The sequence below is a fragment of the Protobothrops mucrosquamatus genome, unplaced genomic scaffold (genome assembly GCF_001527695.2).
Source record: "Protobothrops mucrosquamatus isolate PMUCROS unplaced genomic scaffold, P.Mucros_1.0 scaffold6540, whole genome shotgun sequence".
Lineage (NCBI taxonomy): Eukaryota > Metazoa > Chordata > Lepidosauria > Squamata > Viperidae > Protobothrops > Protobothrops mucrosquamatus.
Genome location: NW_015392363.1, coordinates 1 through 18,665, shown reverse-complemented (window position 1 = coordinate 18,665; position 18,665 = coordinate 1). Strand labels below are relative to the sequence as shown.

At 36.3% G+C, this 18,665-nt stretch overlaps 1 protein-coding gene across 1 annotated transcript; it reads left to right on the top strand.

Annotated features, from left to right (window-relative positions):
• Positions 1 to 1,616: 1,616 nt before the first annotated feature.
• LOC107300270 (metaxin-3-like) lies at positions 1,617 to 17,525 on the top strand (the record flags this gene model as incomplete). Its single annotated transcript, XM_015829608.2, has 6 exons — positions 1,617 to 1,719; positions 3,948 to 4,017; positions 4,986 to 5,062; positions 9,652 to 9,744; positions 15,069 to 15,251; positions 17,449 to 17,525. Coding segments are annotated over exons 1-6 (581 nt in total), but the record flags the coding sequence as incomplete, so codon positions are not given.
• Positions 17,526 to 18,665: the final 1,140 nt, after the last annotated feature.

The window sequence follows — 18,665 nt, the reverse complement described above, 5'->3', positions numbered from 1 at the left end:
AGTTATTTTTCTTGTATCCCCAGGCGTACCAGATACAGTATTTTCCTCAAGATCTTCTTTTAAAGTTGCAGAACATTTTCTTTGAAGGACTGCTTTTTTAAAACAATAGATCTTGAAAACTTTACATGTTCATATAGCATACTACAGAACTTTTGACTAGGGATGGTATTCTAAAATTTGGGGTGCATACATCATCCTCGCTCTAATGTGCTTTTGGCTTAGTTGTACAATCCAGGATATCATAGTTTATAATATGTGAAACAAATTGTGTTTTTTCAACAACCCATGTTTAAACACTGAACATTTAAAACAATAATGGCTTAAAAATTGAGATATAATCTGCAAATTTTGAAAACCCAAGTTCATTTTCCTTCAGTTACAAAGCCATAAGCCTTGTGATGATCACTCTATGTAAAAAATTCCATAGATAAAACTGGGAGAGAGGAAGAGAAAGGTGGAGTTATGTTTAAGCACTGCAGTGACATTGGGAAGAATTAGGGTCTTATTCATCCTCAAATAAGAAGCTCAGTGGACCAAGCATTATCTCATAGTCTAATCCAATATTTCTCAAGGCTGGTTAGGGAATTATGGGAGTGGAAGTCCATCCATCTTAAAGCCTAAACATTTAACCTATCTGAGGATAAAATTGAAAGAGGAAACAATATATTAACTTCAATGCCTGGAAGAAAGGCGGGATATAAACTTAATAGTCACCTATTTATCTTAGCATAAATTAATAAAAACAATGATAAGATTTGCAATTAAAGGTTCTGTTTCAGCGACATATGTTATAAAGTCAACATTTTTTAAAGAGACATCTGTAGGCCTGTTTCTTGTGAGAAAGCTGTAAGTGGTCAATGACTAAGTTAATTCAGTGGGGGTTTGTGTTTTTTTTTAGAAAACCCTCTGAATATTTTGCTGAGCGTTGTTGAATTGTATGAAGAAAGCTTCCCTCCTTAACTGTAGAAAATTGAAGATGGGAATGTTTACACATAACCGAGATCGCCTTAGCTGGAAGTGCGTTGCCAATCTCTGTATGCTACAAAAGTGAGCCCTATTTCACTAACATTGTTTTGCACGTGAAATATGAATTTGTCGAAAATGAAGCTCCTGAAAGGTAAGTGAAAGTCTTCCGCATAGCAATCTCAACAGCGCCAATAGTTCGCAATAGTTGGACCCAGACTAGAGAACTGCAAGATCAGCTTTCCCCACCAAGTACTTGTCACGTTTGTTGAACTTGAACATCTCATCATTCCCCGAAAGGAGATGCTTCGCTGGGGAGAAGGTAAAGTGAAAGCCAGCGTATTTCAGCGCTATCTGATTTTGGAGAGCAAGAAATCAGGTGACATGAGAGCAAAAGATTCAAAACGCGACCTCACTGCTCCTATTTGTGTTCGCTCATATTTTGCACCCCGGAATTTAACGAGGAACACCAGGTTGGGAAGGCGCCTGTCTCTTTAGAACGGCCGACAGGGAGATCGCGCGCGCGCTCAAGTTGTTGAGTCGGGCACGCGCTTCATTCGTCCCCGAGACCAACGATAATACGCGGGAGCGGCAGCCTCAAGCGCCCAGCCTACGGGGAGGCGAAGACAACTCACGGGGCGGGGCTTTGCGAGGCCAAAGGTGAACGGTGTCAACATGGCGTCCTCAATGGAGCTGAGTTGCTGGGGCGGTGACTGGGGATTGCCGTCGGTGCACGCCGAGTGCCTCGTTGTCATGGTAACGGGGGACTGGCCAGGTCACGCGAGCGAAAGCCTCTTGTGGGGAGGAGAAACGAAAACTGATGCTGGAAGGCGAAACGGGAGGGTTGTCCGGTGTTGGGTACTGCAAGAACCGGCCCAGCTGGCACGGTGGCCTTCCCTGGGGTAGAACTAGGAAACGGAACTTCAGCATTTCCAGGGCCGTTGTTGGGCTGGCTTCCCCAGAAAGTTGCAACGAGTCTGTATAAATGGGGCATCAGTTCTGGAGGGAAATAAAACTGGATTAAGTATTGCAGCCGTTAGTTTTCGGGGTCTATAGTTTAGTGCATTACAGGGACGGGCTATAATATCTCCCAGATTAAGTAATTAGGAATTGCCTTTAATGCCGGTCTTAATTTAATCCGACCGCTATGCTTGACAATGATGATGGATACTACAATTCAACACATTTGGAATGCATGGACTTGAAAGAAATGGTGTAATTTCATACCTGCAGCATATATTTACTGAGTTATTATATCTGTGCTTTCCATCTTCAGAAGGCAAACTTCCTCTGGCCTTATTTGTACAATATATTAATTTATTGTTTCTATTTTTATGTGCAATCATGGAATTTGCATTGTTTTTCTTCAGGGAATCAACATAGTTTTTTTTAGATGCTAATTTTAAAAAAATCCATTTTTTGGCAGATGTATCTGAAGTACACTGTATATATAATAAAAAGATTAATGATCAATCTGACTTTTGAGCAAATATGCATGGTGCTAAACTGAAAAAGATATCTGTCTGGTCTCTGAAAATATAACAGAATAACAGAGTTGAAGGGACCTTGGAGGTCTTCTAATCCAATTCCCTGCTCAAGCAGGAGACCCTATACCAGAAGTCCCCAACCTTTTGGGCACCAACAAACCAAAAGGTTTTTCCAAGGACTGGAGAGTGCATGGTTTTGTGTGCTGCCTGCATCCCACGGATGGGCTTTGCTTACTTGTGCAGACTGGTTGCTGGCATGCCACGGCCCAGTACCAGTCTACCGCCCAGAGGTTGGGGATCCCTGCCCTCTATCATTTCAGAAAAATGGCTGCCCAATCTCTTCTTAAAAGCTACCAGTGATGGAGTACCTACAACTTCTGAAGGCAAGCTGTTCCACTGGTTAATTGTTCTGTCAGAAAATTTCTCTTTAGTTCAAGGTTGGTTCTCTCCTTGATTAGTTTCCATGCATTACTTCTTGTCTTGCCTTCTGATGCTTTGGAAAATAGGATGACCCCATTTTCTCTGTGGCAGCCCTCAAATATGTCTCACATATATCTACTCAAATATGCCTCTGGCCACATCACAGAAGCTCCACAGGAATTACTGTTGACTAAAACCGCCTTTCCCAAAATTGTGCCCTTCAAATACTTGCACTACAACTCTTAATATGCTGTAAAACTCTGAACTTTCTGAATGAGATTAATAAGATTTGAAAAATTAATGTATTCAAGACATTGGATTGAGGAAAGTTGTGTTTCATTTGGAAGTCTGGACTTCTTTCAGGACTGATTCTGAGGCTTTAGGATAGTGAAATAATGATTTGAAAAAGTATGTCAGCATTTGTGATTCCTGTATTGTTTGTCTTGAGATAAACTAGCTTCATATGTGGAAAAATTAAACATGGACATTTTCCATTTCCAAATCTATTTACAATCAGGAAGTGAAATTCTATCTATCTGTCCGTCCATCCTTCCATCCATCCATCCATTATTATTTTTATAAATACCTCTAGGCAATGAACATACCTAATAGTCCTTCCTCCTTCTACTTTCCCCACAACAACAACCCTGTGAGGTGAGTTGGCTGACAGAGAATGAGTGACTGGACCAGTCACCTAGCCAGCTTTCATGCCTAAGGTGAGACTAGAACTCATAGTCTCCTGGTTTCTAGAGCAGTACCTTAATCACTAGATTCAACTGGATTCAACTTTGGGTGTGAAGTGGATTTGTTTTTCTAAATATTGGTAAATGTATTTAAAAAGCAACTCTTTAAATTTAGCTCTCTTCTAGTGGACAATTAATTTCCCACTAAAATTCATTGAATTAATTGATAATTTCCTATTGGTTATTTTAGCCTTGATGTTTACTATGCCAACAGCATAATGCAAGCATGAACTTTAAAGAAGTAGCTGCGGTTTTTCCAAGCTGAGTAGTCATTTTCACTTTCAAAAAATTTCTGAATAGGAAATTGAATTGTGTTTTTTAACTTTTATTACAGACTTATGCCAGGTTTTCAGGCGCACCATTGAAAATCAGTGTAATAGATAATGAATGGAAAGCACAAAGAGGTATTCCTTTAATATTTTAAAAGTTTTATGGTACATTTATGTCAGACCTGAGCATTTTATGTCCTAAGCATTACATCTGGCTCTTTGTCTGTGTCTGGTCCATGGCAGTGGTGGGTGGGGGAGGCAACAAGGGGTAAGTAGTGGTAGGAACTTGCAGGGGGGTGCCGGTCGCACCAGCCCTCCACAACTGTCCCAATTTCTCATGAGGCCCCCTTGGAAAATTAATTGCCCACTTCTGTTTCAAGTAGAGATTGTATATATACTTAGAACTCTCTAAATAAGAAATTGGTTTGACTTGGCTTATAGTCCAGTCTTGAAATACAAAACAAACAGTGGATAGACTCAAAATAAAGTTTGTTTTATACCTGCACTATGTTGCAAGATAAGTGCAGCAAAATATTGAACAAATTGCTTTGATGTGGTTCTGTTGTTTAAAACAGTGGTCCCCAACCTTTCTGGCACCAGGAATGGATTTTAGAAGAAAAATTGACTTTCACAGACCCGGGGTGGGTGGGTGGGTGATTTTGCGTGCAACATAGATCCCGCGGGTGCACAGATGGAGCTTCGCTCACTTGCCTGCTGCTGGCATGGCCCAGTTCCTAACAGCCATGGGGACCCCTGGTTTAAAACATAATTGTACTATGCAAGCTATGTGTGAATCATATAAAAGGAATTAGGTAGGATAATAGATTTGTCAACATTTAGAGCTATGATATATATCTAGTAACTGAATCAAGACCTATCACATCTGGTATGCTGATATAGTATCATAATTACAAAATGTAAGCATTATTACAAAGACATTACTTATCTAAAGATTAAATGACAAATAAGATAGATTACAATCTGATACAACTCATATTCTAGATACTGAACTAATTGGTATCTGATATAATAAAACTTTAGGATCTGTTGAGTTATCAATGCAGTTCTGTTTGTATGATCTTATCTGATTTAATCTTTTTTAGGGAATATACCATTATTATTATCAGATGATATTGCTATTTCTGAGCCAGCAAAAATATTAAACTTTTTGAGAAAACAGGTAGGTTTTATATTTAATATTACCTATTTCAGTATGTCTAAAGACTAAGGATGATATATTCTAGGCTTGTTTTATATTTGTTAGTACTGTATATAGTTTTGTCACAGGAATACTGGAGGAACTGGGGCCATTTAATTTAATTTTCTATATTAAATGGACAGTATCGATAGTAAACTATTTGTACTTTCTCTGACATAGTTATATCAGGTTTGGACTACTACAAACTGTAGCTATATTAGTGGTATAATAGAGAAGTGGAATTTTTGAAACTGAAGATATAGCACATCCATTAATTAGTGTTGATACCAGCTACATAGTACAGATCCTTTTGCTTTGGTGATTGTATGATATAGGATTGCAGTGTCACTATCTTTGTTCTTTGTATTGCTATCTGCTTAAGTTAAGAAGTAATCTTATTTTTTCTTTGAGTAAGGTGGTTATTCCTTTACCTCTTAAGGGGATCCTGCTTCACTTCCTTCTCAAGAAGCCATTGCTGGATCCCTTTGGGATGGTGGGATACTTTCATCCAGTATCTAACTTTCCTTTTTTGCAGAAGGTGATTGAGAAGGTAGTTGCATAACAGATTCAGAGGACATTGGAAGAAATAAATTGTCTGGTTCTCTTTCAGGCACCTTTCAAGCCTGAAATGGCATTGGTCATGTATTCCTATGTTCTCTGCTGAGAGTGGATGGGGTTGTACATCCATCCTTGTTTTACTTGAGCTCTCTGCAGCCTTCAGCACCATTGGCCATGGTATTCTTCCATCTTGGCTTAGAGGATTGGGGATGGGTTACACAGTGTTGTGCTGGTTTGCCTCCTTCTCCAGAGTCAATTCCAGTTGGTGGTGATTTGGGAGGAGAGATCCTGCCCTCAGCCTTTACCATGTGAGGTGCTGCAGAGTTTGGTGCTTTCTTCTCTCCTATTCAACATTTACATGAAGCCGTGTGAATGAATTTATTCCTCACCCTGATATATCATTGGTACACTGATGATACCCAATCATATATCTCAATCTGTAAGAAATTAAGTGACACTATAAGCCTCTTATCCCAGTGCCCAGTGAGGTACTAGATGGGGAACAACAGCTTCTGCTGAACCCTGGAAAAACTGAGTAGCTTTGGGTTTGGGGATTTACCAGTTCTAGGACTCTGCCATCTTTGGTGCTGGATGGGGTCACACTTCCCAGTTAGACCCATTGTGTAATTTGGAGGTCTTCTGAAAACATAACTCTTGCTCAAGTCGCAAGTGGCAGTTGCGGCTAGAAGGGCCTTTACACAGCTGCATGTTGTGCACCAGTTGCACCCATTCTTAGATTGGGAGGCTCTGCTCATGTCCTAATCACCTCCAGATTGGATTTCTGTAATGGGGCTGTTCTTGAAGAGTATTCAGAAGCTTCAGCTAGTGCAGAATGCAGTGGCATTGGCAGTTATCTCCTTCTACAACAGCACACCTCTGCTCCAGGAGTTGCATTGGGTTGCTTCTAGGTCCAATTCAAGGTATTTTTTGTTCCATATAGCATCAACCTTGTGAACTCTCAAGTTTCCTCTTTCTGTTATGTATTCAAAATGGACAGTGATTAATGTATGTATGTATGTATGTATATACGATGTGTATATATTATGTCTGTGTATGGTTAGATATATACTTTCTTTTGAGAGCAGGCAACAGGATTTTATTTTTAATGTGGGCCAGTTTTGTTTTTTTTAACTTGGCTCGAGGTGTTTCAGAAAATGTGTTCTTTTTCAAGGGCACTCCTGGAACGTACATGAACAAATTGACATAGTCAGTTCATGGATATTCTAGAAGTGTCTTTGAAAAAGAACACATTTTCTGAAATGCATCAGGGCAAATAAAAACCATGTTTTATTGGCACTTAGAATTCGTCTTCCTCTTTTTTTGTTTAACTCTTCTCTTAACAGAAACTGCTTACAAAAGAGTCGGAGGAGAGTGAGTTATCTTTGCTCAAATCACAGGTTTCTGCTTANAAAGAGAATTATATTTTGTTCTCCTGGGGAACAACTCTGAAACTGGATGTTGGCTATGCACATTCACTGTAGAGCTGAATTGTATCTCCTAAATCCATCATTTCATCAGAATGTTCTGATGTAATGCAATTTGAAATATTTTGAATGTTCTATCATAGAACAATAGAAACTAGAAATCAACTGTTTTCTTCCTTTTTTTTTGTTATAGACTCATGCAAATAATAGTTCATTCTGTTATATACTATAGTATATGCTATATACTATGCCAAGAGCATAACTTTATAAAAGATATACTTCAAAGGTTCCCATTAAGCAACACTTAAACATACCTTTTGCAGGCTATCTAGACAGCCCTAGAACTGGACCACTGAAGAGCTAAAAAGGATAGAATCTCTTCAGCATAGTTCATAAATAATGCAACAGCAAAAATATACTTTTCTGCTTGTGACGTTGAGGATTCCAAGACTCAGAAGGAACATTTTATATTTATTACTAGCTGTACCCGGCCACGCGTTGCTGTGGCTCAGTCTGGTTAAATGGAAAAGAAAGAAAAGAGAAAGTGCACGTTTCTAATATGTTTAATTTCACAATGCTTGTGGGTAGGTATATAAAAACACGCGCGTATTCGAATGCAACGTTGTGTCAAAATTTCAAAGCAATCGGTGAAGAACTTTCGGAGATTTAAGATTTTGAACAAATGAACAGTTACATTTTTATTTATGTAGATTGCTGAGAAAATGTATATCAAACCAGTGCCATTAAGAATTCTGGGCAATCTATAAGTAACACAATAAAAACACAATTAGCATCCCTTTTGAAAATAACCAGTTAATAAAAAATATGAAAGTTAAATAATTTGATAACAGGTAGATCTCAGCGTGTGACCACAATTGGGACTGGAATCTCTGTTGTGGAACAAAGTGGTCATTAACAATCAATCTGTTCATTAAGTGGATGGAGTGAAAGAATTGCCATGGAGCTAAATCCTCTTGGGAGGCAGTTCTTTGAGAGCAAAAGGCCTGCCAGTTGGAAGGTTTTAAGTTTACACCGGGCTGAAATCCTCCTGGCAAGCAGCCCTTTTGCTCTGGAGTGTTTCTGCAGTCCACCAAAAGATTTCAGCTCCCCTTTGTGTATGGAGGGGAAATTCTTTGTGANAGGCTGCTGGAGTAGAGCTGAAATCTTTAGGATTTCAGCATTGATCCTGTAGCCCGCTAAAGGATTTCTCCTCCCCTCTATGCAGAGAGGGGAAATCCTTTGTGGGGCTGCACGAACAGAGCTGCTCCTGAAATGCAGACATAACTGTGCAGGGCAGTATGGCATTTATGATGGCCAGAAGTGCTTCACAGACCATAAGACACATTTTCCAAGGCTATTGTAATTTTAAATGGTTGTTAAATAAGTTGAGGACTACCTGTAAAACAGCTGACAAAATGTAATTTAACCTGCTTCCTTAACTGTAGTTCAAAGCAAGCTTGTTTCAGCTCCAGAAATTTATTGGATTCGTTTCAATACTATGGAGCCCACTACCAGAGAGAACTAAATTGTTTATTGATAACAAATGTATCCATAATGAAACTTGCTGAAGAGGCCTCACAGATGTTTTAAGAAGTAAGAAGGATTGAATGAGAGTAGATGATTCCGTTAGTTGCTTGGATCTGACAGCCTGCCTTCAAATTCAACAGACAGACAGTGTAACATTGTTTCATGCATTTAATAGTCTGAAAAGAGAGCAGCATAGCAACATAATTTAGGATGCATATGCACAGTATACACTTTGGTGTTTTATAATCTGCCTGAAAGATAAAACACATAAAGACTCCATAGGAACAATAGCATTATGTTGCAGCCCATGCAGTTTTAACTTCCTCAAAGCAAAAAACAAAAACAAAACCCTAAACACAACAGTTATCAGCAGAGAACATTCATGGTTAACTGATTCTCCCTCACCCCACGTCAGGTTCCCAAGACTAAGAAAGACCCAGAGTGATTCTTCCAAGCAGATTTCTGTATTGTTCCACACCTATAGACAAAATCTTACCAAACTGAAGCAGACTACTACCTATACAAAGATACAGTATATTCTGGGAACTATTAGGGAGGGACCATCTTCATCCTCTCACACAAATTATCTGAACTCAATTGTCTCTTACTTCTCTGGAATACACTCCCTCCGTCCCAGATTATATCCCATCATAACTCACCTCTCTTCATTTAGCTCTATCCAGTGGTAATAGGGACGAAACCTTCTATTTTCCAATGCATTCTCTAGATCTTTTTAGCTTAAAGATTATTTTAATAACAAACACAAACCAGTTGTAGACATCAGAACATTCAAAAAGCTCCATTGATTCCTGTCTCAAAGCAAAAACTGAAAACAGAATTTTCCATGTTCAGAACATTTCAAACAGGCATTTCAAATATGTAGTCATGCTATCTATATTTTAAAATACTTAAATCAATTTCAAAGAAAAAGATAGAAATGCTATTTTTATTATTCCATGTGTTTAGTGAAATATAAAATGTGTAATTAACTTCAGTTGTTACATCTAGTTCCTTTTTAGAACGTTTCATATAGCTCTCTGCTGCCTTTTTTTTTTTTGGCAGAAATATAATGCTGATTACGAATTGTCTTCAAAGGAAGGAGCTGACACACTGGCCTACATTGCACTGCTTGAAGAAAAACTACATCCTGCTATGGTAAGAGCCAAATGGTCTCTCAAAGTGCATTTAACCACAGCATAGTTATTTCCACTCCATCCTCAAATTATGGCCTTCATCTTCTCCCTGGTCCACAGTTGTTACTGACAGACTTAAATTGTACATAGCTGTATGAATGTTAAAATGTCATTTTTCCATTTATTGTGACTTAGCAAGCTTGTTATGTTTCACTTTCCTGTATATTGGAGGTGAAGTCAGGTGATTAGCAGTGGGCCAATTGGATGTTCTACCTGATGTGGCCACATCGCTGCCTATTGGTTCCTAATAAGCCTCTTCTGTCACCGTTCTGTTATTCATTTCCTATTGAGCTTGAGAGACTTATTTTAATCAATTCATCACTTTTATATTGATATAAATATATCTATAAGGATGGGTGCTTATGGTCAGACTCAGTTTATGGTTTCATTGGAAGTACACCTGATGCTACACAAGGAACTTGCAGGTGAGTCAGAAGTTGGTGGATTTGCATTACGGCACTAAAAGGTTTAGTTGATATTTTTGTTAATACTTTTTCTACTGTACCTACTAATTTCCTCAAGGTTGTAGTAACATGACAGTGAAATGAAAGACCAGGAATCATTCTCAGGAAAAACAGCATGGGAATGAATTGACATTTTACAAATATATTATGCCAGAATGGTTTGTTGAAACAACAGCACACAAACTGACCTAAAGCCATCCAACAGAGCCCAGTGTTGTATTTGTTCCATTTCTGCTGCAGAAACGTGATTGGCAGATGTTTCTCCTGATTTTCTAACAGGAAAAATGAGGGCAGCAAAGCAATAGTACTTAGCTAATCTTTTATCCAGCATGCACTGCAGATACATAACACTGAATTCACTAATGATTTAGAAAAACCAGGATAATGTTAGGCAATGGGCAGTAAATTTCATGTTTATATAGGTTTGCACTAAGATGATCAGTAGATAATACTCTTAAAAATAGGCATATATGCCGAAGTTAATATTTTATCATTTTCTCATTGAAATTATGTGCCATCAAGTTAGAGTCAACTCTTCGCCATTACATAGATTTATTTTCTCTATGACAATCTGCCCCTAAATTGGTCCTTCAAGTGATGCATCAGTCTTACAGGTAGTAATCCCTTTCTTCTCTTTCCTTCATTTTTTCCCCTCAACATTAGCTCCTTCTCCAGAGTTAGGACTTCATATAATGTGTTTGAAGTAGCATAATTTGAGCCTGATCATTTATGTCTTGAGAGAGAACTCTGGGTTGATTTGTTCAGTGATCCATTTGTTTGTTTTCTTGGCAGTGCATGGTATTCTCGGGACACTTCTCCAATCCCAGAATTCAAAATTGTCAATACTGTTCCTATCTTGTTTCCATAAAGTGGCTCAGGGAATACTACTGCTAGCACTATTCCAATCTTTGTAGTATAAACACATCATGGCATCTTTTTTTAAAGGCCTTCTTAGCTGTTCTACCAAATGCTAATCTGTAGTGTACTTCTTGACTACTTGTTCTTTTACTATGGATGGTTGATCCTAAAAAGCAGAAGCTATCTATTACTTCAATATCTTCATTGTCAATTCTAAGCCTTGTTTTTATACCTGATGTCATTAATTTGGTTTTCTTTTTATTTAATTTTAATTTTCACTACATTCTTTGCAGATTCATTTCATTTTCAGCTATCAAGGATAATATCATTGTAATGCAGGTTACTGACGTTTCTTTCTCCAGTTTTAAAATCATATTCATCTCTTTCAACCCAGCTTCCCATAATGTATATCCAGCAAATAAGTCAAATAAATGAAAGGATATATCCTTGTCTCACTTTTTTGTCAATCTGGAGCCAATCTGTTTTGCCATGTTCTGTCCATACTGTCACTTCTTGACCCTGTATATAGGTTTTACATTAGAACAATGAGATACTCTGGAATCTCTGTTTTTCTAAGCACATTTCATAGTTGACATGATTAACACAATCAAATGCCTTTCTATAACCAATGGATCACATACTACAACTTCTTTTTGGTATTCTTTCTTAATTATCCATCATGCATCAGCAATAATGTTTCATGTTCCTTGGCCTTTTCTAAAGCCAACTTCAATATCGTGTTTCTTTTTCCATTTGGGTTCTAATCTATGTTCGATGATCTGAAGTATTATTTTACTAGCATGTGAAATTAAGGATATTGTATGAGGAGGTTATTAAGTTATACAATCAAATTCAATTTAAAACTAACAGAACATGAAAGCAAAACCTGCTGCTTGTAATTGCACACTGGATTGCCAAAGTTGGAAATATTAAGGAAAATGTTATACTGCATTATTTTACTAGCATGTGAAATTAAGGATATTGTATGATAGGTGTGTGCACATAGTTAAATTTCCTATTTTTGGTATTGGATTGACCGCTTTACAGAATATTCTTAAAGTGAATATAAAGATAAAACCAAAAACTTTTCTTTTGGGCTTAATGGAAAAAGACTTGGGAAAAAATTTGGAATTTTGATCTTATATATGTTGACGGCAGCAAGACTACGCACAAAAATGGAAGGACATTTCGATTCCCACCATGGATGAATGGCTACAAAAATTGATGGAGTTAGCAGAGATGGCTAAATTAACCGTTTTGAAAAAGTTTTGAAAAAGTGCAAAGAAGAGCAACTAAGATGATTAAAGGCCTAGAGACTAAAACATATGAAGAATGGTTGCAGAATTTGGGAATGGCCAGTCTAGAGAAAAGAAGGACTGGGGGGGGGACATGATAGCAGTATTCCAGTATTTGAGAGGCTACCACAAGGAGGAGGGGTCAATTTATTTTCCAAAGCACCAGAAGGCAAGACAAGAAACAATAATTGGAAACTGATCAAAGAGAGATGCAACCTGGAATTAAAGAGAAACTTCTTGACAGGGAGGACAATTAACCAGTGGAACAGCTTGCTTTCAGATGTTGTGGGTGCTTCATCATTAGAGGTTTTTAAGAAGAGACTGGACAGCTACTTGTCTGAAATGATATAGGGTGTCCTGCTTGAGCAGGGGGCTGGACTAGAAGATCTCCAAGGTCCCTTCCAGCTCAATTTTGATTCTGATTCTGATCAAAGAAAAGAATATAAATACTTTTGTTTCTACTTGGAAACTTCTTGGACTTTGTGCTTGAGGTGGAAAAAATGAAACTTTGATTTTGGGTTTTATTGATTAGATTGATTTGCTGTTATAGAAATGGCCAGTTTATACTGTTATTGAAAAGTAAAAAGTTGAGGTTCGATGTTAATGCCTTATTCTACCGCAAGAGAGGGAGTCTGAAGTCAACCCCTTTTTTTTCTTTCCCCCCTCTCTCCCACACTTCTCTCTTTACCTTCTCCTCCCCTTTGTTTCCCACTACTTGATTTTGTATTTTTGTATTTTACACTATAAGCTAGTAAAAAAATAATAATTTAAAAATGAAAAAAGAAAAGAAAATTTTAAAAAAGGAATGTAGATTGACCTCTTCAAATCTGTTGGCCATTATGTCATTTTCCAGATTTGCTGGCATAGCTTGGTTAGAACTTTTATTGATTTTTCTTTTGTTGTTTGCCCTATTTCTGTGAGTATTCCATCAGTTCCTATAGCCTTCTGACTTAATAATAACCAGGATGCTGATCTACTGTAATTTCATCTTCTAATACTAAGAATTGTGTAAATAGGGAATGTGTTTTAAGGCACCTTGGATGTTGGCATTTCTACTGTGTAATATTTTAGTATGCCCCTTTAATTTTTGATCTTCTAATCAGTTACTATATGTCCATTGGCATCCTTTAGCATACCACTTTGAGATTGAAACTCTCTTCAGAGATTTGTCAGAAGATTATCCTTTTAAAATGTCTGCTTCCATCTTCTGTGTCTTTATAGATGTTGTAATAGTGCTTCATGTCTCTTCTAAAAGCTCTCTTAAGTTCCTTGCTGAGGTTTTTACCTTTCTTGGCTTTGGCTTCTCTTCTTGGCAATTTTGATGTTTTTTTCCTGACAGTTTGCTTTCTTCTGTTTCTTCATCTTTGGCAGTCTCTTTTCACTTTCCTCTTTAACCAGTTCCTCTGGTTCTGTCTCAATGACCTCAGAACTTCAAAGTGATTCCTGATGTTCTCCGTGAAAATGGTAGATATATATTCATATTGTGGAAACTGTCTATCTTTCTTGTTCTTCTTTAGTCTAACTTAAAACTTGCACATGAGTATTATAGTTTCTAATCTCTTCCAAGCTAGCACCTGGCTTTCTGTTTGATACTATAAGTGAAGTCTTCTAACCTTTTTTAGCAATAGTAGAGTCAATTTGATTTCTGTCTACTCCATTTGGCACTTCCATGGATATAGGTATCATTTTGGTTGTTTGAAGATAGTGTTAGCTATAAAGAAAGCATAGATTGGCAGAAATTGATATTTTGATGTTCTCCTTAAACCATGCAGTATAACATTTTCCTTAATATTTCCAACTTTGGCAATCCAGTGTCCAATTAGAAGCAGCAGGTTTTGCTTTCATGTTGTTAGTTTTAAATTGAATTTGATTGTATAACTTAATAACCTCCTCATATTCCTATCACTGAAATTAATGGAACTTAATTTGGGACTAGTGTTCGTATGAATTTAGTATAAAACACTTAAGGAGGTATCTGTTTAAAATCAACATTTAAATTTATAATTGAAAATGAGCTTAATTTAACTAAACAGAAAGCTTAATCAGGTTTATAAGTTATACTTGTGTGGCCTACTTCTTAAAAACAATGGTTCAACCTAAGTCTGGAGTGTGTTACTTCGCACTGTGAATGGAGATTTGATTAAAATCTTTCAACAGAAAACTAGAAGATGAAAAGGGTGCTATGATTTATTTTATTAAAATATTTATATGTTTTCTGTAGATGGTTCATATAAAACATAGAACTGCAAATGCAGAAAAGCAAATGAAATTAATGAAGCAGCAGTAATATGCAATAGATTATTAGTTTTCAAAATAAGTGGATTTTATATTTATATTGTGAAATGGCACAAAGCAAACAAACTTACAAATGTTCTTTATATTTTTATTATATAGGCTTCTGCCTGTATTAGTTACACAAATGATATTTCAGGAAGAATATGCCCTTAGAGGAAGAAAAACGTTATTTCTAGTCATTTCGTTATAATAAATGTGCTGAATTTCCCTAGTCATAAATCTGGGCTATGTATATGTATAAACTCTTAGATTTTGAACTGAAAAGCGTCAGTAAAAAATCTGAGTTTAGTTTTTAAGAATTAAAAGAATATTGTGGTCTTTATAGAATGTATCCTCATTCTTGAATATTAACATTCTTTATCTTCATGATACAGCTGTATACTTTTTGGATTGAAGCTGATAATTACTATAATTTGACAAAACCATGGTTTGCTTCAAGGATTCCATTTCCATTGAGTTGGTACCTACCTAGAAAGATGTCCAGGGAAGCTCTTAATAGGATCTTGCTGACAAAGGGAGGGCCTCCACTCTATAGCATCACTGAAGTAGAAGTTCAGGTAAATTTTCTTAATCAGTTAAAATTGATGCAGATATACTAAAACAGCACGATATTGTTTACTAATCTACTTTATATGAGGGCAGATGTTTAATCTTCAGAATGAAGTGGTGTCTTGTTGTGTTTGATATTATTTACAGAATATTTATCTTTCTATCAGAACAGAATATATAGTTTTTTCTTATATTTATATATAGTATATATATATTTTGAGAAGGAGCCTAATTTTGTGAGAGAACACCTTTATTTTTTCCAGAATATTATAGAAAGATTCATTTGCCTTTTAAACCAAATTCTTCCTCTGTGCACTTTATTATTAACATTAAAAAAAAAGATTGATCTAACATGATGCTATACAAACTAAGAAACAATGTAACTTTGAAGACATTCCAGACAAGTACTTTGTTTATACTTATGTAAATTCCAAAGCATTATTTTGGAATCAAATCTAAAGCCCTGCACAAGCTTTTTTTTTTTCAAAACAGAAATTAAAACAAAAAGTGAAAACAATTGTTTACCATATAGGAACATTTTCCAGAGCATTTACATAACTTTCTTTGTAACCTTTGCAATCAGTATGAGAGATTTCTCAGCATAAAAGTAGTGCTCAAAAAGTGTCCATTGTTGTCCATTGTTGTCCATTGTTGTCCATTGTTTTATCTGTGTTGCTATAATTGCTATAATTCCTGCTGCTTTCTTGAAACCTATGAGCAGTATTTCCTCTGATATGTTCCATTTATTGGAAACTAATATGAATTAGAGTGTCCCTTTAAATAAGAGATGGCCTGAATTTAATTTATTTTTTTGGGGGGGTGTTTTTCTATTCTATACTTTAAAAAAAATTAACTCCTATAGCCCTTCAGCATGATACACAAAGCAATAGTGTTGCTATTATAATGAGTTATAATATATACAATATACACTGCTAATAGTAGAGATGGGCAGCCCATGAGTTATACTCAAACCCCAATATATCTGTGGGTCTCAGAGCAACATCTTGGATTTTTTTTTTAGTTTTTGTGTGGATGGAAAGTTTAAGAGGCAGTATGGACAATTTCTCCCCAGAAACATCCTGAAGAACTAGGTAGTTTAGTCAAAATTGGCACATTTATAAAATGGCACTCTAATTTTAGCACCAGTGCTTTGAAATACGCGAATACATTTGATAACTTGTTTGAAGATACATTCAAGATATACATTTTGCTGCATTTTGTATTAACTGAAGCATTACAAAATTCAGGGGTAGCTTGATAAATTAGGTTATTAAGGATGAACAAATTTTTGGTGGCAGAGGGTTGCACAACATTTTTGGGGAGCTCAAGGAACATTGTAGGTGGAACAGAAATACAACACCGAGCTAACTTTTTTCATTAGTTTTTGAAGGATTCTTAATTTTGTAAACTGTGATAAGGCTGTGATAGCACATTCACTCCAATTTTAGTATATTTCCTGTATTGAAATACAGGTTCCCTACTCTTGATTTGTAGGAATAATATGATAACAAAATGAATCAGCCACAGAGAAAAACAGCAATAACACATTTGTATACCACCCCATAGTACTTTACAGCACTCTCTGGGCGGTTTACGATGTCAGCATATTGCCCCCAACAATCTGGTTCCTCATTTTACCACCTTCGGAAGGATGGAAGGCTGAGTCAACTTGAGCAACATCAGGACTGAACTCTAGGCTATGGGCAGAGTTTGCTTGCAATATTGCATTCTAACCATTGTGCCATCAGGGCTTCTGTAAAATCCTGTAAAAACAGAGAAAATGGGCTAATATATAATGGAGTAAGTAGAACTGTGGTGTTTTGTATGCTTCCACAAACAAGAGTCACGTTCTCAGAACTGTTTTAAGATTAATAAAGATATTCCGTAACTGTTGCATGAGGAATCAAATTGCAGCATATATGAGATGGTGTTATGCAAATATTGCAAGTTATGCAGTTGTGTTAAATATTAAGACACAAGAGTATGCTAATAGCATTTACTTGATGACATCATCACGTACATGTTATTTTGGCAACGTTATGTTTGGCTGCAAATGGCTGTGTCTGTAATGGCACATTTTTCAACATTGTGATATAGGATAGTTAATGTCAAAGTTAATACTTTACTATCTATTATGAAGATACTATATTGATTTGAAATAAGTACTAGAAATGTTTTGTGCAAATGAACTTTTCTCCATCTTAGATCTACAGAGATGCAAAAGAATGTCTGAATCTTCTGTCAAATAGACTAGGCTCAGCTCCATTTTTCTTTGGAAATAAGTGAGTACAGAATATTTATGGTATTTGCAAGGTATTTTAATGCTACTACATTTTGTATTTTAAAATATTAGACTTTGTTTGACTTGCCAGCTTTTAATATCAACACTTGTTCAACTGTTGATCACCATAAACTAAATGATAACTAATTAAAAAGAATTTTAAAAAGAATTCAAGAACAGCTTCTTCCAGAGTCTATATAAAATGACATACATGTACCTTGAATATCAGTGGTATAATTTTCCACAATTTTGAGTCAAAAAAGCAAGAAAGCTACAGCGTAAATTCTAAAAGAGGCTTAACAATTATTTTTAAAAGCCAAGTTAATCACCAAGATCCATATACGTACCGTAGTTACTACACACCATGTTTACTGCATGTTTTTTTTTTTTATCACCAACAGGTTACTTATGGCTAATGTGGCCATTTCTTCCCTCTTTCAAGCAGGCAATTGCCTCATTGATTACCAATTTAAAACTAAATTAAATTTCTAGAACCCATTCCAGTTTGTGGATTTTTTAAAAATGTAAATATTATATATCAGAATATTCCTCTGCATAATAAAGCTGCTTCCCTGCTAGGGCACTATTTTATAGTGCTTTCGATGAAAGCTTTAAATTGCTAAAACTAGACAATGACTGTCCAGTTATTTCCAAGGGGACAGCTGCTTAGATCCTGCTCTACAAAAGGGCCTCACCTTCTATGTGTTTTCATTTTCAGTGCACTGCATGCTGAAGCAATGTTGATTTTTGTATAGCATTCATTTTGTATAGCATTTGTATAGCTGTTTTCTTTTATCATGGAAAATCATCTTTTTCATAATTACATTGATGTGGAGAAAAAAAAAACACATTCACACATCTGAATCAATTATATGGCCATGGAAGAGATTTATGTAACTTGTCTAAGTCATGTGGGTTCCAATTCAGGTTTTCTGGGGCAATATAAAGATTTATCCTGAAGACACTTTCATCTGTTTATATAAGAGTTAGACTTGAGTTTGATGCCTGTTGATGAAATGTAGATTACATTCCAAATATCAAAATCTGGCTTAAAGCTATTCATTTATCAATTCCTTTGTATGAGGACCATCTGACATTGACAGCTGATATTACTGATAACAGGCTTTACACTTCAGAAAAA